The following is a 23,595-nucleotide window of genomic DNA, read 5'->3' on the forward strand; positions in this document are numbered from 1 at the left end:
TCTTTGCTGCCCGCATTGTTCTCACTTTGATCAAACAAACGTCGACCTCATCTGGTCGCTCTTCTCTATGCTTCGGCCCTTCCCTCACCTCCCTGGCACCCCACCCCATTCCGGCAACACAACGCCGCTTACAGAGGAAAGCCATTCCTTGAACAAAAACCATTTCGGCATCGACGCTTGGTCTGACAACCGAAACCCAGCCACAGATCAGATATCGGATACAACCGTGACTACCAATCAACATTCTCCGTCGTCGCAGCATCGCACCATCGCTCAAAGTCTTCAGCAGATAGGCAACGGCAGCATTCGGTCCGCTGCGCCCCTCTCCTACTACGACCCGGGTGAGAGCAAACCTCCGACTCCTCCCGGGGCTGAAGCGCAGCATACTCCTTCCATCGGCGATAGCCGCATCGCCATTGCAGGCCCCATGTCGCAAGGTCCGCCGTCAATGTCGCTGCTCTCGCAAGCTATGCAGCAGCATCTCGCGCGTCAGCAGATGGACGCAATCCCGGGCGCTGATCACCAGGCGTCACAAAGCGCAGCTCACACACCCAGCGGGTCGGCACTGCCATCGCCGGCATTCCCCGGTCCGGGCTCGCCATTCGCTTTCAATGGACAACATGGCCCTGATGGCGGCATGAGAGCACCTATGCCGCAGCAGAATAGCTTTGGAGCCGCCGTCTCTCAAATGCCCCCACCGTTCGGATCCTATGTGAGCCAAGGCCACAATCGCCGTCCAAGTGGATACGCAACCAACCCGCATTCTGCTGCACCCAGCGCTGGCCCATCCCGGTCCTCTTCGCCCACACGAGGTCCGCATCCCATCAGTAATCCTCCAATCGACGCATCATCCCATCCTATTGGCATGCCACACAACTCGCATAGCCTCGCCCAGAATCAATTCCCGAATCAGGGTGCAATGGCCCCAGATTACAGCTCTACCTTTGGATCTCAGCGCACCGTCAATGGATTTATTCCATCTTCCCATGGTGCTGTCGCTCCAGGCATGTCCACGACCCCTGGTTCGTGGACCAACCAGGCGGGTATGGGGTTTGCACCAACGCAGCAGAATTCGTTTCTTGCTCAGCAGAATTCGATGGTCCCTTCGGTAGGATTTCAATCGGCCGTTCATGGGCAGTCTCAGCAGCAGCAGCAGCAGCAACCTCTGCTGCACCTGTCCCAGCCACCGTCACAATTCAGTAGCTACCGAGGTGCACCGGACGCGCTGCTTTCGCCTGAAACGGCCTCAACCGACTTTGGCGGCTTCTTTCCCGCTCCAAATACCTCAACACAGGGGGCCCCAACGCAGACGTCTGGCGGAATCAGCCGTCAGTCGACAGCGGGGACGCGATCAAGGCAGAGCACCGGCTTCACCGACGAACTCAGCAGCATGGCAGCAGCGGTCCCTGGCAATCTCAACTTGAGTCGGCGGGGGTCTGCCGGAGCCGAGGACGCTGAGGAGGACGAAAGCTTGGACCCGGAGGAAATGTCCAAGAAAGACCCGCTTGCTACGCAGGTCTGGAAAATGTACGCCAAGCAACGATCGCAGCTCCCCAATGGTGCACGTATGGAGAACATCACATGGAGGATGATGGCAATGACACTGCGCAAGAAGGAACAGGAGGCCGCTGAGGCCAGGCTTGCGTCGGGGGCACAGTCCAACGCAAGTCAAAGCCAGGTCTCCAGCGCCCGTCACTCGCCAACGCTCTCGACAAAGTCGGGTCCAGGCTCTCGAAGGAGCAGCGGATCCTTCCCAGGCGAAGCCTTTGCAGGGGGATTCACAGCCATCCAGGCAAGTGCAACGGGTCCCACCGACCAGCATTCGCGCACCAGCAGCAATGCCGCAAAGGGCAAGACGCGATTCGCGGAAGTGATCCAACAGGAAGAGGAGGAGCGTGGTAGGCGGGGCCGCAGCCCCAGAACGCCAGAGAGCACTGCACCACCCGCAGGGGCCGTCGACATCGTGGATTGGAGGATGAAGAGCAAGAGCCGTTCGCGCTCGCGCTCTGTCAGTGCCATGGATGTGGACTGGCGGGGAGTCAGCCGATCGCGCTCTCGTGCGCCCGTACGTCTGGATACGATCCAGGACGAAGGCACACCGGACGGAAACAACATGTTCAGCCGATCTGCTCCCAACGCAAACGCTACATCCGCCTTCAACTTTGCTGACCTCGCAGCATTCGACGACAGTGATGCTTTCGGCGCGTTCGACAGCGCACTTGATACAGACGACTTTGCCGATCTGCTCAAGTCCAATGAAAGTCTGCAAGCGCCCGGCAGTATGGCGCCCGGTACTGCTGGCAACTTTGCGGTAGGATCCTCCGGCCCTGGAAGCTCCAAGAGGACCGCCAGCGCCGTACGAAAGGCTCAGATACAGACCGCTTTCCATAACGCCGCTCACACTGACTTGTTTGGCGCGGATCTCGATGCTTGGTACGAAGCAGAAGCGTCGTCGAAAGCGGCCGATGGAAAGAAGTCGAGCCTCGACATGGCTTCCATTGGAGCGGCCAACAGCTTTGGTGCTCCCTTCTCGACCCTAGACAGCATCCCCGGCATTGGCGACTTTGTCGGTATCGCCGCTAATCAACACCCTGAATACGGTTTCCTGCCTCGATTGGTGCGAAAGACAAGTTTCGACCACAAAGTCAAGGAGAGGAGTATTTCGCGCGGCCCCCGCCGTGACCAGTTGGCCGCAGAGGCGATGAACAACCGCAAACGTCCATTCCGAGACGACCTCTCGCCCGTCAGACCGGCCCTACAGATGCCCATCACCATGGACCAGCGCGTCGCCGCGGGACTCTCGCGCAATATAGCTGCGCTTGGTGGACGCGGGGCAGGTCCATCTCAGCTTTCAAATCTGCCAATGTCTTCGTTCGACTTCGCGGTCCCGCTCCCTGGAACTGTCAATCATCAGCAGATGCCTTTCGGCGCAGGCGGTCCGATGTCAGGTCCCAACCAGCGCGGACAGACAGGCGCGACCGATTTCGATAGCCTGCTCGAAACGCTGACATCGCAAGCTGGTACTCCGCTCGCCAGCCCTGCGGCAAATCTGATGGCAGGCGCCAGCGCTTCGCCTCAAGGAGGACTCGGCAGCGGCTCCGGCGCTTCCCCTGTGCAAAACACAGCTGGATCCGGCGGCGGCATGGTCGGCAACCTTCCACCAGGTGCACAGAACTCATCCGACCTGGAGGCGATCATGAACATGTTCTACAACTCAGACGCCGGTCTGGGTGGTCCGCAACCGTCGTTCACGCACATCAATCCCAACCAGGTCTTTGGCGGAGGTCCACCGGAGGCCATGTCCGGCTCGCTCGGTAATCTCACGGGATCAGGCGATGAGGGATCTTCCACCTGGACCTACAGTCCTTCCAGCAGTGGGCCTTCGAATGCAGCTACGCCCCCTGGATTGCAGCAGTCGCAATACCAGTCGTCTCCGCTGGCGAATGCTTACCGCCGCGAGCCTCAACTCGCCCCAGAGACGTCTGGAGCCGCATCCTCGAGGTCGAATGCTTCGCCCAGCATGCAGGCCATCCAGAAGGCTGCAGCGCTCAGCGAGGCGTCTCGCAGGATGCCAAATGGGTCGGGAGTTGCGTCCGGTGCAGCCAACGGCATGCACTCACGATCGGCGTCTGGAAGCGGGCCGGTCAACCTGAAAGATCTCCCTTCAGCGAGCTCCATGGCAACTGCGGATCCACCCACCGTCTGTTCCAACTGTCACACGACCAAGACACCCTTGTGGCGACGTGATCCGGAAGGCCAGCCGTTGTGCAATGCCTGCGGTCTGTTCTTGAAGCTTCACGGCGTAGTTCGTCCGCTGTCGCTCAAAACAGACGTCATCAAGAAGAGGAATCGTGCAAGTGGAGCTCAGCGCGCTGACGCTAGGGGTCGTGCTTCGATCAGCGGCAGTAGCGGTGGTCATGCCAACATCGCTCCTGCCGGTGGACACGGTGGTCCTGGCGGTAATGTCGGCAAGAACGGCGCGACTCCGGGACCGCAGCAAGGTGGTCCAAACTCGTCTGCATCAGGCGGACGAAGCAGGGCCAACACGAATGGGTCGGTAGCTGGGATCAGGACGGGCAACGTCCCCATCGCACCAGCTCCCACTCCACCGGTCTCTTCGCCCGGCAGTACTGGGCTGTCAAATGTCAAGGTCGAGATGAAGCGCCAGCGAAAGTGAGGATGCTTCGACTTCGCATTATGTTCAACATTTCTGATTTGTGTAATTGCAATGACTTTCTTGCTTGTTTTTGGAAGTGTGTGAGTGGCAGAGACATATATGCTCCAGAGTAACTTTGATCAGGTGTCGTTACAGAGCTTGGCTGTGCATGATGACTTACTCTGGTGTTGTAGCGACATCTGTCTCTTCCTCGCATTTCGTCTATGTGCGATTGATGGATTGAACAATTCAAATAACTGATGACCGCACGGTTCAGCGGCGTCTTCTTTGAGAAGCTTGGACCCGACTCCACACGACCTTGGCCATATCAATTCGATTCTTCACCACCACATGACTCTTCAACCAGGTTGCCGCCATCGGTAGCCGCAATACTTCTTCTCGCAGACTCTGTGCCCTTGCGGACAGCCTGCGGAAGTGGAGACAAGTCCCCGGTCGGTCACAGCCGTGCGTGGGCCTGTTAGACACCACGGTCTAAACCAACATGGCACAACGTCCACGTTCGGTGCCTGGCGGCGGCGACTTTCAAGCAGCACCGACGCCCTCGCCCATCGGAGGACGCAGTTTCATAGACCATGCCAAGCTTCGCATCCTTCTGGCGCCAGTCGGTGGCATCTCAGAAGCAGACTTTGCCAAATGGTGCGACTATGTACGGACCTTTGAAACCATCCGACTCGTCGACCTCCCTTCCAATTGCTCTGCTAGACGGCGAGCTGCCGCAGCATCATCTGCCAACGGTAGCAGCAGCTCCTCTTCCTCTTCTCTCATGCTGCAGACGGGCGAGATCCACCTGTCTTTCGTCACAAGCTATGATCCAGATCACTCGTTCTTGGCACCCTTCAACATGCACAGACAGGTGCTCGGCGCACTCGGTCTCGCAACATACTCGAACAGTGCGGTCAACAAGCACGAGCTTGAGGCGAGTCCAGCAGGGCTTAGAGAACTTCACCCTGGAGCGCTGGTGCACCGGGTGTTTGGATTTGACTCTGGCGCCAGAAGGCCAGAGACCGTGGATCTCAGTTCGATAAAGGACGTCGTTGCAGCGAAAATCAATCAAGCAGAGCAAACAAGGTCACCATTGGGCGCAGGATTGGCGACAGAGATATCAGGGACGGGCACGAGCGGCTCAACGTCAGACTCGGTCACGCCAAATCCGCCGATGTCACCGGACGCGTCCGGGTTCGCTGCACATCGCGACGGAGGCTTGATCATCTTCCCTGCAGTACGGAAGGACGGCAAAGATGTACGTTTCTACCTCAAGACGCTACTCGCTGAGCTCGTGGCCAACATCCTGGACGGCTTGGATCACATTGTCACAGGGCTGGAGGGAACTCCGCTAGAAACGCCGAGAGAAACGCTCGATGGAATCGCCCCGAACAAGCAACCTTCCTCGGCGTCGAGTTCGAACGCTTCTACGGCATCTTGGCTCACCAAAACGAGCACCGCAGCCACCGGAGCTGCGAGTCGAGCTTCGAGCCTGTTCACTGCCTTTGGCAGCAGCGCTGGTGGTGACATCAGCACCGCTGGATCCACGCCGACTTCATCCAGACCATCCAGCGCTGTTGGAGGGGGATCACATCCATTCGAATTGAGCTCGCCGACCTCCGCCGCCTCATCTCCTACTGGGGAGAACTCTACTCGGAGCAAAATCCTCGCGGCGAACGCGAATAAAAGAAGTGCAAAGCGCGTCACGAGCGCATCAGGGACCGGACCAACGGGGTCAGGCAGGTACGCCAAAGTCAAAGCCGATCTCCATCTTTTGTCCGGAAACCTGTGGGATGCGCTCGAAGGATATTCGAGCGCATTGACTGCGTTGGGAAAGGAACGTGCGCTAGCAGGAGGTCAAGACGCAGTTTGGTTCGCCAGCGCGCTCGAAGGCTTTTCCGTCGCGAGAGTACTGGTCTCCCGAATGGGCGGTGTCGTGCTCGAGAAAGCGCCTTGCTTCGACCTTCCTTGGACATCTGCCTCTGCAAAAGAGAAGGACAAGGACAAGGACGGTATTGCTCGCCCGTACGCTGAGCAGAGCTGGGGGGAGATTGCCGAAGCGTACACAATCGCTGTCGTCATCTACTCGAAGTGCCTCGCGCCGCCTAGTGTTCTGCTCGAGCCGGTGCGATCGGTGACGAACGACTCGCCGAGAGACTACACGCACCCGTTGATCCATGCTAGCGCCTGCACACAGTATGCACGCTTCCTGCTCGCCGTCTGGGCCTCGGGTGGTTGGAACGGAGAATGCTTCGACCAGCTGGTATATGGAGGTGTACCGCCATCCTTGGCTGAGGAGAAACCAACAAATGCCATGTATCTCGGCATGACGGCAACATCTGGCGTCGCAAGGCACGACATTGCAGCGGCGGCCTCTTCAGCGCTTTCGCATTCGATCATCGCCCTCAAGCCGACGGACCAGATCACGCTCCTCAGTACACTCACTTCGATCTTTGGATGCATCGGCTTCTCCCGACGCGAAGCGCATCTACTGCGCCATTTGCAATCGACGATAGTGGGTCTGTTCGTGAAAGCGAAGAAGGTCAATGCGAGAGCACCGTCGACAGCCTCGCTACCGATCCTGCAGCATCAACAGTTTGGCAAGCAAGACGACGAGGTGCTGGGGAATATTGTGGCCCAGACCACGTACGAGTCGCTAGGACCTGGACCGGAAGCGGTGCTCGTATTGTCGATGCAGATCTGCGAGACGTATGGTATCCATGTAGAGGTGGATCCTTTGCGGAATGTTCCCTCGTACCATATACTGTCGAAAGCATCGGAAGGACTGCGGAGCGCCTATGCCTCACCCGCTCTTGGAGGGTCCGAAGAGTGGAGGTCGACTCAGCGACCGACACCTCCCGTTCCTGCAGCAAGTGGCGATGTTGCCCTACTCACGCCGCTCGAGATGGCCAACGAAGCGCCATTCGGGTGGAAAGAGCAGCAGATCGCACTGCTCAAGGAGACCATCTCCATCGCCGAGCTCCTCTCCGATTATGTTGGGATGGCCTTCTTCGGCGCCATCCTTTTACGCGACTTCCACCCGCTGCTCGATGCGCAGGAACAGAAGGACCTTATGATTGGCACTCAGCGCGCTGTGCAGGCTGCTCGTTGGGCTGGCGCGCAAGACCTCGCAGTCAAATACTGGGGTCCCGCAGAACCACTCTGCAGCCTCGAGATTCTGCCGCTCGCGCTCGAACTCATGCCATACGAAAGGGACGCAAAGCAACTCAGGACCGAAGCAGGCGCTGCACTTGCCGATCAGGGCGTTGCTGGGCTGAACAATCCTTTCTTCTGGAACCCAAGCAGCTCAGCTCCGGGCAAAGCCAAAGCAATGGCTGTGCAGGGCGAGCAGATTCACGTCATGGCGACTCTGCAAAATCCGTTCGCGGTCGAATTGCATATCGACACTGCAAAGCTGGTCGGCGAAGGAGCAGGGTTCATCGCCGAAGATGCTGAGCGTATCACCATCCCGCCGTGCTCCTTTCAAACCGTGCGGCTGTCATGTATCGCTCAAAGTACGGGCAAAGTGACCATCAAAGGCGTCACCCTCATGCTTGCCGGCGGGTGCACGGAAGAACAGACTTTCCTGCTGCCCATCTTTGATGACGAAAACTCCAAACAGCGACGCAAACAGGCCGCTGAGCAAGACGATCGCACCACAAGACTCAAGGTCTCCGGCTTGGACGCGAGGAGCTCTGTCATCAAGCAGAAGGCAGGTGTTTCAAGCGATGCTGCCAAGCCAGGTGTGGGGAAATGGCTGGAAGTGACTGTTGTCGCAGCTCAGCCCAGCGTGGCAGCCTACTGCAACGACCTTTTCCCGTTGGGCGGGCTGGACATGTTCGAGGGCGAATCACGCACGATACATCTCGAGCTGCACAATCTTTCCACCTCGCTCGAAGTGAATTTCGTCAGCATCGGGTCCACGGACAATGTCAGCGAAGCAGCGAAAGCAGCGTTGAGCGAAGGGGAGCTGTTGCCGCAAGACATTCACGAGACCGAGTGGGACCTGGTGCATCGACCGGTGCTATCGTGGGAGGGCAGCTCAGCAGCGGTGTGGATCGAACCGGGGGCGAGTACGACTGTTCCGATTCAGGTGCGTGGGAAGATCGGATGCACGACTGCCACGGTGAACGTCGAATACGGACACGTGGACAGGCTTGGCGCAGGTGCAAAGTTCTGGGTGAGGCGATTGGAGGTGGGGATGCGGATGACGGTGCACCCTGCGGTGGTGTGTAGTGGATTGAGCGTGGCTCCTCTCAAGGCTGGGGAGGCAGCACGTTTGACCAAGGAGTGTCTTGTGTCATCCGATTCGATCCCGTCTTCGCTGCGATCGCTCGTCGACGGATCGAGCATCAAGATGAAGAGAGAAGACTCGGCAGACGAGTTCGTCGATGCCATCGAATCCGAGCCACAGGCGGAACACGACGACTCCGAGTACTGCTTGCTCAGTCTCGACGTGTCGAACGTGCATCGCGAAGATGTCTTGCTTCGATTCGCTTTGAACACGGGTGGCGTCGTTCCGCTCCATCTGTATCGTGTTTTGCGTGCAGGGAGCAGCACGCGAATTGTGCTTCCACAACCGCGGCTCGAGTTGGACCCGAGGACTGGGCAGCTGGTTGGGACAACCTCGGTACATGGCAATGACGCCGAAGCCGAGAGGGAGGAGGCAGGGACGTTCCCGCCCGTCCCATCGATCTGGAAGGAGAACGCGAACCGCCAGTTCATCGTTTCCAAGGTGAAGTTGGGCGAAGAGGAGGAGAGACAAGTGCGGAAGAACTTCTGGTATCGACAGGCATTACTGAGTCGGTTGAGTGGTCGCTGGACAACCTTGTCCTCCGTCCACGACTGCAGCTTTTCTCATCTCGACAGCGTTGGCTTCCATGCAGGATTTGCAGGACACAACGCTGTGCAAGGCGGAAACATTCCCCTGCGCGGCCTCGTCTCCAACGGAGGCGTTCTGCTCGACGACGCTTCCCTCACACATCTCCAGAAAGACCCCGTCAAACTTCACCTCGCCTTCCCACCGTCTCCTCGAGCAGAATCCTTCATCCCCATCACGCTGACGCTCACCAACCGGCTCGCCAGAACGATCAGACCGCTCATCCGTCTCGTTACCACCTCTCCAACCATTCAAGACGCAGCGCTGTTGGACAACGTCATCATCTCGGATGGTACTTGGACGGCCGCCCGTGCGCCCGAAATGCGGGGAAGGGGAGCACAGATCAGCTCCCAGTGGGACGTGACGTTCTTGTCACCGGGACAGCACGCATTTCTGGTGGTGGTGGAGGAGGCTTCGGCTCCAGTGAAGGGCGACAGGTTGGCGTTTGTTTCTCCGCCACACTGCGTGGACGTGCTGCCTGCGGTGTAGAAGTGGTGACTTGGCGATGGCAATTGCATCTATGCTTGCGGGTCATACAGAGCGGTGTGGGTATGTGTACAGTATTGCGCCTCAAACCAGATGAGGCTGTGTCGACGGCTTGCTCGGGATCACTAGTTCTCCTTCCTCCAAAACTTCCTTGACCCCATCTCCCATCCCAAAGTACTGCCTAGCCCCGCTCCACCAACCCCTCACATTCTCCGGCGTCGGCACCCATCCATGACCCAACAACGCCAACCCAGCCTCGAACGCGATCAATCCAATGATAATCAGCTCCATCCTATGCGTCGACTTTTCCGTCAACAACGCCCTCACCATACCCAACAGATTCTCGCAATGATCCAACTTCTCGTTCAGCGTCTCGAAGCGCTGCCCGACATCCAGGTTGTGGCAGATGGAGCGGTAGTGGTCCTCCATCTTTGCGTTTTCCCAGTAGACCTCGGGTTCGTCGTAGAAGTTGTCGCGGTCGAGGTTGGCCGTCTGGCGGAGACGGAGGAGGGTACCGGTGTGTTTGATGGTGGCGGTGCGGGAGAGGGGTACGGACCCGGAGGTTTCTAGCTGTGCGGGGATGGCGGATACGGTGGTGAGGAAGCGCGAGAGGGCGGATTCTTGGACGGTGAGTCGAGCGGAGCGGGCGAGACCTTGGGAGAAGGCGAGGCGGGCGAGGGTGGGGGTCCATTCGGTTCCGAAGGACGTGTAGGGGTCTGAGGGGTTGGACGAGGTGGAGGACGAGACAGAGTCCGCACTGTTGCTAGTGGCAGCGGTTGAGGATTCCCCATCGATTCTTTCTGCAAGAGGATCATCCGAAGAGCTTTCGTCGAACGTCGTCTCTGCTTCAGCATCGAACGACTTCGGCGGTTGCCCAATGACAATGATATCACCTTGCACCCTCGTTGGCTGAGAGGAAGCGTACAGATAATCCATCGCCTCATCTCCAATCTGTGAATATCTTCCTACTTCCACCTGAAACTTGAGATCCCTCCCCTGAATGACGTTTCTCAGAAACCTCTGACTTTGCCCCTCATCCATTCCCCATGTTACATACGATCCGGAGCGAAAGATGAACACCTCCCCTCTGCTAACTGATCCACCCGCTGCTGCCGCACCCTCCGTCGCCGCCGCACTTGACGCTGCGGAAACTGGCCACTGCGGCACGTGGATCACCTCGTTGTCCTCGAAGACCTGAAAGTTGGCAGGCAGCCTTCCGGATCGGACCAACTCGGAGAATGAATACGAATGCGCAGTCGCCCACGCGTATACTTCGCCCGTGGTGGGCTCTGGCAGCGTCTGACGCAACGCTTTGGATGCTTGCGCTTTTGCACGTGCGGAGGAGGTCTTGGAAGGATTGACGTTCTTCTTACGCGACATGGCTTGGACAAGTTGTGGAGGCAGGTTGAGGGTGATGGAGCCTCCACCGGTGGTGCCCTTGGGTGGGTTGTAGGAGATCTGCACGGGTTTGGAAGTCGCGGTGGACGATGCAGGGGGAGGAGATGGTGATGAGGTGGATGAGGAGGAGGCTGCACGTCCTGAAGCTGGTACTGAGGACGATCGAGGTGGTTGAGATGTCAAGGAGGGCTTCGCTGCTCCGTCCTTCGTCCTGGATCCGGATGAAGAGTCGTCGTTGCGTCGTTTGAGCGCCGTATGAGAGACGGCTCGGGTTTGAGATGCAGCCGTAAGCGCGCGGACCGACAGCTGAGGCTGACTCGACGCTGTCGCCGTCCTAATCATCCTATTTGCTGATCGCAGCATCTTTGCTCGTGAATTTCGTCTGTTCCGGGATCGCGAAGAGATGCCAGGGTGCTATGATCGACGTAGAAAGAACGGACTAGATAGCGACTCAGCTCGTGATGTCAAAAAAAGTCAATCGGAAGAACCGGGCCTGACAGGGAACTTTTTTAGAGCTTGCGGCTCATCTGCCTTCCGGTTGCGCACGCACTCTAAAAAAAAGTCGGGTTGCCGAGCTGACAGGTGGAGGGAGAAATCAGGACCCCGATGCTGCAGCCGATCGGAATGTTTTGGCGAATCGCGTCTACGAACCGGAAAGCACAGCCCGAAAGAGGAAGGACCCTCGCAAAAGCTTGCGTGCATGTGTGCGAAGCTCGGACTTGGTTTGGATTTTGGGCGCGAGTGTTGGTGTGGAGCTAGCTCAAAGAACGAGGTCATCCCTAGTCTCAGAGGACAGCGTCGTATCTTGACCATCATACTCCTTCGCGTCTCGGTCGTCGGCACATCCGAATCCTCAGCTCGAAGGAAGCAACACGCACATCTCTCAAACAAGCAGATAGCAAGACAATGTATTTGTAGGACTCTCGGCCATCTGTTGCGTTTGCTTCACATCTCGACTTTGGACAAGACTCGGTCAGCAGCTGGTCGGCGAAAGCAACGATGGCTGCGCCCGGAACACCTTTGAACTCATCGGCGACGCAAGCCGTCGCTGCTTCCACAGTCGACGGCCAATCCGATCCGCTCTTTTCCTCCAAATCCGCCCAACTCAACGGTCACAGCTCGCTGGACACGCACACTAGCGGCAGCAATGGCCTCGGCAGCCGCGGTCCAAGCCGCGCCAACACTCCTGGACAGGATCAGATGCCTCTCACCATCCACACTGCCGCTCAACGAGGCGATCTACCCGCCATCATGCGCCTCGTCGACTCGGGTCGAGCCACCGTCCACGATCGCGACGACGACAACATCACTCCCTTGCACTGGGCCGCCATCAACGCTCAGCTTGCCACCTGTCGGTACTTGCTAGACCATGGCGCCGAGGTCGACGCATTAGGAGGCGACTTGATAGCGAGCCCTCTGCAGTGGGCGGCGCGAAACGGTCACGTCTACGTACAAGAGCTGCTGTGTTCTCGTGGTGCCGATCCAACCATCACCGACTCGCAAGGCTTCAACGCACTCCACCTCACCGTACACTCGAGCGCGGTCATGCCGCTCGTATTCATGCTCCAACAACCGTCGCTCGGATCGCCAGAAGGTCTCGATTCAACAGACTCGCAGGGTCACACTGCTCTCATGTGGGCGGCTTACCAGGGTGATGCCATCTCGGTCGACATCTTGCTCAAACACGGTGCCGATGTCCACAAACGCGACGGTGCCGGTCTCACTGCTATGCACTGGGCGGTCGTCAAGGGAAATCGACTTTGCATTCGTCTGCTGGCCGATGCGAAGGCTGATCTGCTGGCAAAGGAGGATTCGGGCAAGACACCGAGGGACATGGCGATGGAGCTCAAGTCGATCGGCGCATATCGTAAAGCATTGGCTGATATAGGATTTGAGGAAGACGGGCGCCGCAAGCACAGAACTTTCGGCGCGAGTACGGATCGAGGTGCAAAGCTGGCAATCATGATCGTCCCCTTTGCCGCGTTGGGCTTCATCTTTGCAACCTTTGCCGCGCTGCCTTGGTACACCGCAGCACCCTTTGCAGCAGCAGAGTTCTTTGGAATGCACCACATTGTGACTCGCGTCATTCTGGATCCTCAAGAACACGATTTTCTCCAGCGATCAAGCTACTTCCTCGCCATCGTCTCCGGTTCGATAGTCTGGGTCGGTTGGGAGTGGGTGCACAAGCTCGCCTCTGGTACACCGGGATACGCCTCGAACAACTTCTTTTTCGCACTCGCGCTCATCGTTTGCTCGTGGAACCTCTTCCGTGCCGCCTCCATCTCACCTGGCTACGCACCACTCGCCCCGTCTGCCCTGCATCGCCGAGAGATTGTCACCCAGCTCGCACAACAGGGTCGTCTCAACGGTCAAACTTATTGCGTCGCCTGCATGGCACGCAAACCGATGCGGTCCAAACACTGCAAACTCTGCAAACGCTGCGTTGCACGACACGACCATCACTGCCCCTGGGTGGCCAATTGCATCGGCATCGAAAACCACCGTCAGTTCCTCCTCTTCGTAGGTGCACTCGTCATTGGTGTCCTGCAATTTCTCTACCTCACCATCGTCTACTACTCGATCAACGCTCCACCCTACAACCCGCTGCCAGACTCGAGCTTCGAGACGTGCCATCTGCCATTCGCTTTCCTGTGCACCGCGACCACCTACGATCCATTCTTGCTCGGCGTAGCGCTGTGGGCGGCGTTGCAGTTGACGTGGACGGTGATCCTGCTGGTCGCACAGGGCTGGCAGATCGCCACGCAGATGACGACGTTGGAAGTGTCGAACCTAGGAAGGTTCGGGTTCATGGGGGGCAAAGGTGGTCAGAGCTATGCTGGACAGACGAACTTCATCGCGCAGCATTCGGCACGTGGTCAACCTGCCGGAGGGGCCAGTGATAGATTGCAAGGGATTCAGAAACAATTTGGCGGGGAGAATGCGCAGATTGACGTGAATCTTGCTACAGATGATGCGACGGGGGAGTCGTCAGCGGCAACAACCACGACGACGCATGGTCATGCGCATTCGCATTCCAAGCTGGGCATGCTCAAACGTGTCTGCTCTTCTTCCGGTAGCTGGTTGTTGTCCATCGTAGGGCTGGATCTGTACACGCGCGGCAAGGCGGGCGAAGGGCTGAAGCGTGCCAGCGGAGCAGCGAATCCGTTCGACCACGGCTGGTTGTCCAACTGCAAGGACTTCTGGTCCAAAGGTCAGGATCTCAGCATCGATTACGCGACACTGTACGATTTGCCTGGCGAGATCAGTCCGGGACACTGCCAGGTGGTTCCGTTCCTGGTGGATACCGTGACTGCGGGTGGAAGAGGAGGTGGTGGTTGGAGGGAGAGGTATGCAGGTGCGAGTTATTCGCTCTTGAGGAGCGGAGATGCGGACGATGATGACGACGAGGATGCCGTGGGTGGGAATGGTGGTGGTGGTGGAGGGAGGAGGTGGAGCATGTGGAGCAATCTGAAGAATGCGACGGGTGGTTCGGCGGGCATCCTGCCGACGACGAATGGTACGCATCCCGCTTGAAGGATCTTCCCTCGCGCTTCACAGCATCTTGTTTTGCAGACGCACGCACTTTGACGAACAATCAACTCACGAAGATCACGCATTAGGAGCACGCATCACTTCCTTGGCTCTTGCCGATACGTTTGTAGAGCATCAATGAGCATTTCTTCGACTGTGAAGGATTGAGCGCTTCGATCGGGCTCTGCTAGTCGAGGAAAGATGGGTTGGGCGTCGGTCGGTCGGCCTGGTATCTCGCATTGGACGCCGAACCAAAGTCGTCCGCCAACATGGCGTACGGATCTGCTTCTTCCCCATCGTCACCACCGACAGCGGTGTATCTGCCGTTCGAAGCGGCCCCATTCAAGGCTGTCTCCTCTTCTTCGTCTTCTTGATTCTCCTCCTCATGCACATCAGCGACCTTGTTCTTCGCATCCCCACCCACCTTCGACTCCTTCGCATCTCCACTATACACCGGCAGCTTTTCCGCTTTCTTTTCTCCCACCGTGTTCAGCACTGGCGCCCTAGCCAACGGCTTGCTGTACAGATGCGCGCTAGCGTACCTCCTAGCACTCTCGTCCAACGCCGGACTGTCTGGGACGTACCTCGCCTTTGCGTTCCTGATAAACGTCTGCGGTTGTCGGTGGAAGATGCTCGCGAGACTCGCGCCGTGCAACAGCAGCTGGTCCAGGAGCTGTCTGTCCATCCTATCCGTCTCGGTACTGATCGCAGGCTTGCCACCCAACACCACCTCTCTCGCGGCTTCCGGATCCGTAGAGAGCAACCTCCAGTACATGAACCCTCTGTCCCTCAAGTCCGGATTCTCCACTTCTTCCGTCGCCCACTTGAGAACTTTCGGCACCAATTCCCCACCCGCCGTCGGTCTCTTCAAGAACAGCTTGACCGTTGCGGTCAACAACGCCAGTTGAACCTCCACGGGTTCTTCCAAGAAGGTGTAGAGGAAATCCTCCAACAGCTCGTCCGAATTCTCGATGCGATCCGCGTACTGGCCAATGATCCAGATCATCGCCGCCTTCGCCTCGCTCTCGTCCAAACTATCCAGGTTCTCGCACAGCGTCGAGATGACGCTCTCGTACCGATTCGGATACTTCCTAAAGATATCCTTGATCACCACGATCGCCTCCTGCACAACATAGTTCACCTTTGTCTGTATCAACCCAAGCAGCGCTTGGATACATCGATCCGCCGAAGACTCGATCTTGATCGCCAGCCGTCCGATGCTTCTCACCGCCTTCCTCGCGAAATCCACATCCACCTCGGAAGCGTACTCGCGCAGCTCGGCCAAGACCTGCTCGACGTTCCTCTCGTTAGCCAGTCGATAGATGATCTCGAGTTTGGCCATCTTGACGTAGATGGGATCGTTGTACTTGCAGAAGAACACCTTGACCTCGTTCTGCAGCACCAAGGGACGTCTCTGGATAACCAGCAGGATGTTCCTCAGCGCAACGTACTGCACTTCCGGTCCGGAAGACAGCAGTGTCACCAGTGGTGGCGAGAGTTTTCGACACAGCGACTCTTTGAATTCTGCACTGGCGATGTAGTTCATCAGATAGAGGATCACCTTGGTGGCGGTGAGGACGACGGCAGAGTTGGCGTGCTGCAGACGAACCGCGATGCGTTCCGCCAGGATCTCGGCATCGGCAAAGTCGGAGGGAACGAAGAACATGAGCGCTTCGAGGATGTACGTCTGACCCCATTCCGAGCACTCTGCCAGGGCGGAGACGAGCTTGGAAGCGATGGTGAGGTTGAGTTTGAGTTGGATGTTGTCGGATCTCTCCGAGATCTCCACCAGTGCTGCGACCGCATTCGCCACGACAGTCGGGTTCGCGTCTGCGAGCAGATCCCTGAGCATACCGATGAACGAATGCTTCTCGATCAAGCGTTTATCGTGCATGTAGAGCTTCGCAACGCAGATCGCTGCCGTCTTGCGCACGTACGGATCCGCATCCTTGAGCGAGTGTCTCAACGGATCGATCAACGCCGCCAATACCGTCGGAACGTGTATATACGACATTGTCCGAATTGCAAGTGCTCGAATCAGCGGGTTTCGATCGTTGCAGTCGGACAGGAAACCGGGCACGGCATTGGGTACGAGATCCGGTTTGGCCCTCGCATAGTTGATGAGGTATAGGTAGACCATCTTTTTGATCTCGAGCACTTGGATGTTCATGCATTGGACGACGTCGGTGAAGAGCGCAGACATGTCGTTGCCCATTGTAGCGTTGGCGATGATCTTTTTGAGCACAGCTTTCTTGCGAACCCACCCCTTGTCCTTCTTGTCGGCGTTGAGCTCGGTGCGAAGCTCGTCGACTTTACCGCGCTGGAAGAACTTGGCATCCTTGCCCGAGTCGGCCATGATGGGCGCGTGTGAATGTGTAAAGCGAGGAGGAGGGGTGTGGTTGCAGGTGAAATATCGGGGTGATGTGTGCAGTCAATTGAAGAGGTACTTGCGGTCAGCTTGCGACAGCGTTTGAGAAGTAGCGCAAAGAGCCGATGCTTCGATCCGCAGATGAAAGGAAGGGGCGAAGGGCGAATCAAAGGGAGTGTTGAAGAGGAATGAAGTGGATCAGAAGAAAGGGCCGGTCGAGCATCAATTCCAAGTCGCCCCTTTGACGAGCGCACGGCGTGTTTGAGCCGTGTCGCCGCACAGCTTTCTTCCGCGCCGAGTGTGGAGTAAGTGGGCGCTTTCACCTTAACACACTTCCCAGATAATCTCTTGGCTGGTCAGTGCATCTCCAACTTTTGGCTTGTGAATTCTTGCACTCTCACATCATTGTGAAATTCAATGCCAACTTTGGCCTCCTTGCATGTCGGACGAGATCTGAGTTTCAAGGAATGGCATCCGACACACCGCCATGACCGGGCTGCATGCCTATGCTGGCGGTAGTCCAGCAACACTAGTCAACTTGAGAGCTTTTGATTCAGCCGGCGGCATTCCACAGCCGAGACGAGGACTTCTTTTCATGTCGTTCGGTCGTGGCCCCTTGTAGGTCATGCCTCAAAAGGGTAGCCTTCCAAAGACGTCGTCTCTGTAGCCTGCGGCCGTTTGAGAGGGACAGGGCAGAGTTTCTAAGATCGCTGAAGCGTATTGTGAAGAGCTGCGCCGAATATGACTGCGCCAAGACTTTGAAGCACAGTGTTGGTGGCTTCGCGTCGTTGTCGTCGTCGTTGAAACCCCGTGTAAGCCCGCTGGATCGACGTTGGGACGCGTCGGGTTCGAGAACAACACGTATTCTGCAGCTCGCGAACAAGTCGAGACTCCGACGTTGTGCATGCAATATTACTGTAACACAACAGTGCAGCGTCGGTGACACTTGCAAAACTACACAGAGTATTCAGCTAGGTCCCTCGTCTCGATCGAAATTGTGAGATGGTCCGAGAATCGAACTAGCACGGGACGAATACGCAAGCGCAAATTTGCCGTGGCTCCCATCCTACTACAGAGTTCCAAGTGCTCGTGTCCAGTGTCTGACCCAATGCTGTGACATGGAAGGTGCACGAGGCCCGTTGGTGACAACACCCTCATCTGCGTGCCCTGGTCGGGAGCGGTAGAGCGTAAGCCTGCAAAGCTCTGCGAGGGGATGCAATTCAGAGACACCCTCTGTACCCCTGACGAAGGCGAAGCTGTGCATCTCGTGACAGCGCATGAGACGGCTTGTGCATCAGAGGTCGAACAAGCCTTCGTTAGGCAATTCCAACCGCGAAGAGCGGGGATCGACGCGCTGCATCCAAATATTTATTATAATATCATAAAAATTGCGTTCTTTTGACAGCGAATCCAACAAGGGTTGCTGTGGTTTTGCCTTGCGTTGTTGCCCTGTTTGATTTTTGGAATTCTTATGCACGTTCTAGCCGAACCGTCGGCCCGCGCCTTTACAGTAACGCAAAGAGTGTTGGTGTGTTGTTGTTCAATGTCACGAACGCCCGAGCTAGACGAGCGGAGTGTGGCGCGAATGCAGTACACAGGACCACGTTTCTGCTTTCCCCGAGCTGGTCGTGCTTCTTTCCTGCCTTGTCCGCTTGCGTCGGATCTGTGGAGCAAAACACTCAGGCTTGCGTGTCCTGTTCCTGCGTATGTGTTGCTGTCTCTTTCGTGAAGGGTTCTTGCATTGCTAGTAGCTGCCTTCAATCCCCCCTTCTGTCAATGCAATATATGCTCTTCAGCTATCGCTGTCTGACCCATCGTGAATCTCCCTTTCTTTCTCTCCCCATCAACTCTCCCTCCACCACCTCAAGGCTCCCCGTTCCATCCCCTTCCACACTCTCTCCAACAACCACAGCTTCTACAGCATTTCTCTCCAAGATGAAGTTCCTCTCGCTCCTCTCTCTCGCCCTGGTCTCGGCCGCCTTCGTCTCTGCCGACTCTTCCGTCGCCACCGGCGCCCAAGAGGGCAAAGTGCCTCAGATGCTCAACCTCATCAACAAGCTCGAGCATGCCAACCCCACCGACCCCGCCTTTGTCGCCGACCTCCCCCGCCTCGCTTCCCTCCACAAGGACGTCGAGGAGCAGTTCGGTTCCAAACAGGTCAGGAAGCTCTACGGTGATGACGCGGTTGCTGACAAGCTCGTCGAGCTGGTCAAGGCCGTCAAGGTCCAGAGTAAACGTGATGTTGAGGCGGAGGACAAGAAGACCGAAGTCAAGCCTAAGAAGACGACTAAGAAGGAGAAGCACAACCACGGTCAAGAGGTCAACAAGGGTAAGCAGGGTGAGAAGCAGTCCGCTGCTCACAAGCACTCCGCCGCCAAGAAGGAGAAGTCCAACCACGGCCAGGAGGTGAACCATCACAAGCAAGGCGCCAAGAAGTCTGCTGCTCACAAGAAGACCCACGCTCCCAAGGGTACTACTGAGGGGCCCAAGCAGACCACTACTGAGGACAACATGGTCGAGCGAGCCGAAGTCGCCTCTAAGCCTAAGAAGTCCAACCACGGCCAAGAAGCCAACAAGGGCAAGCAGGGCTCCAAGCAGTCCGCCGCACACAAGCACTCCGCCGCCAAGAAGGAAAAGTCCAACCACGGCTCAGAGGTCAACAAGGGCAAGCAGGGCTCCAAGCAGTCCGCTGCCCACAAGACTCCTCACACAAAGGAGCACAAGAAGCCCGCTCACAAGCACAAGTCCAAGACTGCACCCAAGAGCACTTCTTCGCCCGTGGTCTCTGCTTGAAGTCACATCTCGATGGCTGGTGGTGGTAGTTGTTGATGGCTCGTCGACATGTGTCGACTAGAAGCCTGGTGTTTCCCTCTCCCTCGCCCCGTTTCGCTTCTGCTCGTGATCGTTGCTGTCTTTTTGTTTCTTCTTTCGCTCGCAATCTCGGTCCACATCCTCCTGTTTCGTGTGCGCGGCGTGGCCTGATCAGAACTTTGAAGACATCTCACGGAGCTCTTGGAGTTAAATCGTTCATCAGAGACGTCTTCCATCATGCAGCGTAAACTGACATAGCCGATGGCAAACATGCAAAAGTCATGGCAGTCATTCCTGCGCCCCTCTCCGTCCCTTAGATCGCATTGTCCAACAGCTGATACGTCAGCCTACCCTCCCTGACGAACAAATCACAAACATCCTTCTTCGGCACCCCACCCCTCGTGATCCCGTTCGGCGCTGACAGATACTGCGTCTTCTCCTCCCTCGCCTCCAGCAACGGCTGCTGATACTCTTCCCACCTGTTGAACTTCTGCACCTTGCTAGTATACGTATATCCCCTACCCCTCGCTCTCAAATACCCATCTTTCGGGTTCGCATCCCCGTCCCTGACAAACGCACCGAACGCATCGCTCGTATACGCCACAAAGTCCAGATACTCCTGCGACACCTCCACGCCTTCGTAATTCAAGCTTCCGAAAACCGACTTGATGTCGTCACCATGGCATACCTCGACACCCGTTCCTTCCGGCGTACACTTGGCAGGCATACCCGCGCTATCCGTGTAACCGGAATCAGCTTCGTACAGGTACACCTTGGGGAACTGGTTCGTCTTCATCGCCTTGTTGACGATCCGCTGCGTAGGGCAGGTGAAGAAGTTGTACGTGAAGGCGTTGCTGACGGTCTCCCGAACGCTGTCGTTCCTCGACGGGTCGAGGTCAAAGTATCCGGATCTATCGAGGGTGGAGATGAAGTCGGTGGGGTAAAGAGAGGTGAAGGCTTTATCAAGAGCGGGTTGAGTGTTAGGGAAGGACTGGTTGAACAGCGAATAGATGAAAAGAGTTCCTTCACCCGAGGTTGTTCCCAGAAGCAGGGGTACGTTGTTCGGAATAGTCCCGTTCGACGCGAGGTAGAAAAACTGGTCGTCAAGCAGCCCATCTGGTGTCGGCAAAAACGGTTCCAGCGAAGCCGAGAACAGACTCGAACCAGCCACCTTTGTCAACGCCACCGTGATCGCATTGGTCGCATTCGTAAACGCCTCACCCTGAACGAAAAGCAATGGATCCTTCACCGCCTGCAAACACTCCACCATGCTCCCATCACTTGTAGAGCAGTTCAAGCTAGCCGCCACTGCCGGCGCAACATACTTGCTCTGCACCGAACGGTTCACCCACGGCACCCACGGATTCGACAGCATAAACGCAGCCCTGAACAACCCCTTCGCCGCGGAGCTCGCCACCAGCGCGGAAACGCTCTGCGCACCAGCAGACTGTCCTCCGATCGTGATCCTCTCTGGATCTCCTCCGAACGCTGCGATGTGCTTCTTGACCCATTTCAGAGCCAGAATCTGATCGCTCAACCCCGCATTGCCAGGCAGATCCTGCTCGGAAGCCAACCAGCCAAGTGCACCAAGACGGTAGTTAATCGTGACGACAACAACGTCGGATCGGGAAGCCATGTTACCACCGTCGTACGAGTGGAGTGAATTGCGACCGGTGGTGAAGGATCCCCCGTAGATCGCGACTAGGACGGGTTTCAACTGGTCCTTGTTGTAGGATCCGAGAGTGGGAGTGTAGATGTTCAGGTTCAAACAGTCTTCGCCCACGGGCATGGGTCCGATGGGAACGGTGGTCTGGACGCAAGCGTTCCTGTAGGTGGTAGCATCCAACACCTTGTCACCGGTGTACGGGGTCGCGTGCATGAAGCGTTTGTTGCCCACGGGGGCGTCTCCGTAAGGAACACCTAGGAAGCGGAACGATCGACGATCGCGAAATCCCGTCAGCGTGTAATCCTCAGCTTGGACAGAGATTCGTTTCGCATCGTCCGGCGTCTCTGGGTTGGCGTACGGGTTGGCTCGCGGTGCGATGGTCGGATCGGCCGTGTGCGTGCACAGCACACCCAGCTTCTCTCCCTCACCGTGTGCTCGGATGGAAGCTCGACTGGGCTTGTACGCAACAACACCGTCTGCATTGTCGAGCCAGAACGTGTCGAACCAACCGATAGTTCCGGCGTAGCGGAGGTAGTTGAATTGGTCAACGAGATCGGATCCAATTCCACCTTGGAGGGTCTGGTCGAAGGGGAACAGCTTCTCGCCGATCTTCTCGCAGGTTTGGGCTGCATTCGAGGAGGTGACGGAGTTCGGGAGGAGCAGAGCACCGGTGGAAGCGTTGGTGGAGAGATCGTTTTGGTAGAGGATATGGATTGGACCTAGATCGGACTGCTTGACCACCGCGGTGTCGTTGGATGGAGCGTCGCGCGACACGAAGAAAGGTACGGCATTGACGATGTTGCTACCAAGAAGCAGAGCCCCGAGGATGCTGCCCACTGCACCAGAAAGGGTCTTCATCGTCATTCAAAGCGTCAATACGAGGGATTCGGGTGACGGATGAGAGAGTAGAATCACTTCTCAGACGAATAGCGAGCGTCTGTATCTGTGGGAGGGGAATCACCAAACGACAAAGAACAACTCGTTTGCCGCTTCGCGAAAAGGAGTAGGTGGGCTTTAGCCAACACCCGCCAGAAGCGCAAAAGGGCCAGTGCTACTGCTGCGACGATCCGTCCGCGCAGAGCAGATGGGAGAGATGAAGCGTACCGTGCTGTACACTGCAAGGGAACAGGGTGAATGAATGGTGTGGGCTGACAAACAGCTGCGAGCTAAAGCATATATAGGCTAGGGGAAGAGGTCAGCACCCCTGGCTCATGTTGCCAAACGGACGGTCTGCCGGCGTTTAACGAGCTCGCGAAGAAGCGACTAAAACAAAACCGAAAATGCATAGCCATGACGAGGTTCGCGTGACACTGCAGGCAGACTCAGGGGATGTTGCCTTCAAGCAGTGGCACAAGGGTCTGTGCGGGGACAGATGCGGCTTTGCATGCAGGTAGTGTGGGGGCTCGTGTAAGCGAGAAAGGGTAGATTGGGGAGGATCAGGGTTTCTACTTCTCGACTACGACAGTCGCTGTCAAACAGAGCTAAGGGAACTCGCCTGTCCATGATACGGTTTGCGAAACGTTCTCAACACACTTGCATTCTCATGAAACAATCGGTGTCGTACATGCTCTGCACCGTTCCGATTAGCCTTCACAGCAGGTTGCCACGGTATCCCGGTGGCGTACAAGACCGTGCTTCCATTGCAATTCCGCGGCAAATCAACAGCGTTTCTCAGTAGACTGCGAGCCTCGAGCTATGATCGGATACGCAAGAAGAAGCTCAGTCTCACCAAAATCCATTTACATCGCTGAGCAACCAAGCATTAGACAATGCCGGTCTTATGTGGAAAGCCGGACCCGGTCCCTGTTGATCCGACCGCTTGCAAACGCGGATTCGGTTGGAGAAGGTCGTGCGATCGTACCTGGAAGCAAAACTCTGTTGTATACATTGTCAGCCGTTGCGGGTTCTCACGCAGCGGGTTAAAAGTTCAGTGGCCGCGCAACGAAGCCAAGCGCTTGGTGCCAGGTCTGCGTGACACCTCCCTTGATTCCCCCAGCGTTGCAGGAACCCGAAGCACAAACTATGACTGTATACCGTACAGTCGAATGCATCCTCAGTCATGTGTACAACTGTGCCGCACCGAGCGACACCATTACAGAAGCATGATCATGCGGCGGTAGTGTGAGCTGCATACGGAACATCCTTCTCCGCTTCGATTCCCCGCATTTTCGTTTGCTCTCCACGGAGCACATTCCGAATTCCGTAGCTTAACATCGTGACCTTTTTCGATAGATCCCGATCCATACCTCTGTGCTTGTGCTGAGATCGCATGCACCCATTTCCTGCTTCTAGGTCAG

At 57.0% G+C, this 23,595-nt stretch overlaps 7 protein-coding genes across 7 annotated transcripts; 4 read left to right on the forward strand and 3 right to left on the reverse strand.

Moving 5' to 3' along the window:
- Positions 1-67: 67 nt before the first annotated feature.
- On the forward strand, positions 68-4,177 carry PHSY_007451 (transcription factor; the record flags this gene model as incomplete). The annotated part of the gene is made up of 1 exon (XM_012338045.1): positions 68-4,177. One exon carries the CDS (start codon positions 68-70, stop codon positions 4,175-4,177), a length of 4,110 nt encoding a protein of 1,369 aa, XP_012193435.1.
- A 481-nt stretch (positions 4,178-4,658) lies between these two features.
- Positions 4,659-9,527, forward strand: PHSY_007452 (hypothetical protein; the record flags this gene model as incomplete). The annotated part of the gene is made up of 1 exon (XM_012338046.1): positions 4,659-9,527. The coding sequence occupies one exon, from the start codon at positions 4,659-4,661 to the stop codon at positions 9,525-9,527; it is 4,869 nt and encodes a 1,622-aa protein (XP_012193436.1).
- An 81-nt stretch (positions 9,528-9,608) lies between these two features.
- On the reverse strand, positions 9,609-11,285 carry PHSY_007453 (hypothetical protein; the record flags this gene model as incomplete). Its single annotated transcript, XM_012338047.1, has 1 exon — positions 9,609-11,285. The coding sequence occupies one exon, from the start codon at positions 11,283-11,285 to the stop codon at positions 9,609-9,611; it is 1,677 nt and encodes a 558-aa protein (XP_012193437.1).
- A 636-nt stretch (positions 11,286-11,921) lies between these two features.
- PHSY_007454 (ankyrin repeat-containing protein) lies at positions 11,922-14,456 on the forward strand (the record flags this gene model as incomplete). The annotated part of the gene is made up of 1 exon (XM_012338048.1): positions 11,922-14,456. One exon carries the CDS (start codon positions 11,922-11,924, stop codon positions 14,454-14,456), a length of 2,535 nt encoding a protein of 844 aa, XP_012193438.1.
- Positions 14,457-14,640: 184 nt separating this feature from the next.
- PHSY_007455 (clathrin binding protein) lies at positions 14,641-16,809 on the reverse strand (the record flags this gene model as incomplete). The annotated part of the gene is made up of 1 exon (XM_012338049.1): positions 14,641-16,809. The coding sequence occupies one exon, from the start codon at positions 16,807-16,809 to the stop codon at positions 14,641-14,643; it is 2,169 nt and encodes a 722-aa protein (XP_012193439.1).
- Positions 16,810-18,756: 1,947 nt separating this feature from the next.
- PHSY_007456 (gluconate transport inducer 1) lies at positions 18,757-19,614 on the forward strand (the record flags this gene model as incomplete). Its single annotated transcript, XM_012338050.1, has 1 exon — positions 18,757-19,614. The coding sequence occupies one exon, from the start codon at positions 18,757-18,759 to the stop codon at positions 19,612-19,614; it is 858 nt and encodes a 285-aa protein (XP_012193440.1).
- A 331-nt stretch (positions 19,615-19,945) lies between these two features.
- PHSY_007457 (cholinesterase) lies at positions 19,946-23,359 on the reverse strand (the record flags this gene model as incomplete). Its single annotated transcript, XM_012338051.1, has 3 exons — positions 19,946-22,134; positions 22,832-22,991; positions 23,333-23,359. The coding sequence occupies 3 exons, from the start codon at positions 23,357-23,359 to the stop codon at positions 19,946-19,948; spliced, it is 2,376 nt and encodes a 791-aa protein (XP_012193441.1).
- Between the last annotated feature and the right edge of the window lie 236 nt (positions 23,360-23,595).

Source organism: Pseudozyma hubeiensis (assembly GCF_000403515.1).
Source record: "Pseudozyma hubeiensis SY62 DNA, scaffold: PHS70, whole genome shotgun sequence".
In the NCBI taxonomy this organism is placed as follows: Eukaryota; Fungi; Basidiomycota; class Ustilaginomycetes; order Ustilaginales; family Ustilaginaceae; genus Pseudozyma; species Pseudozyma hubeiensis.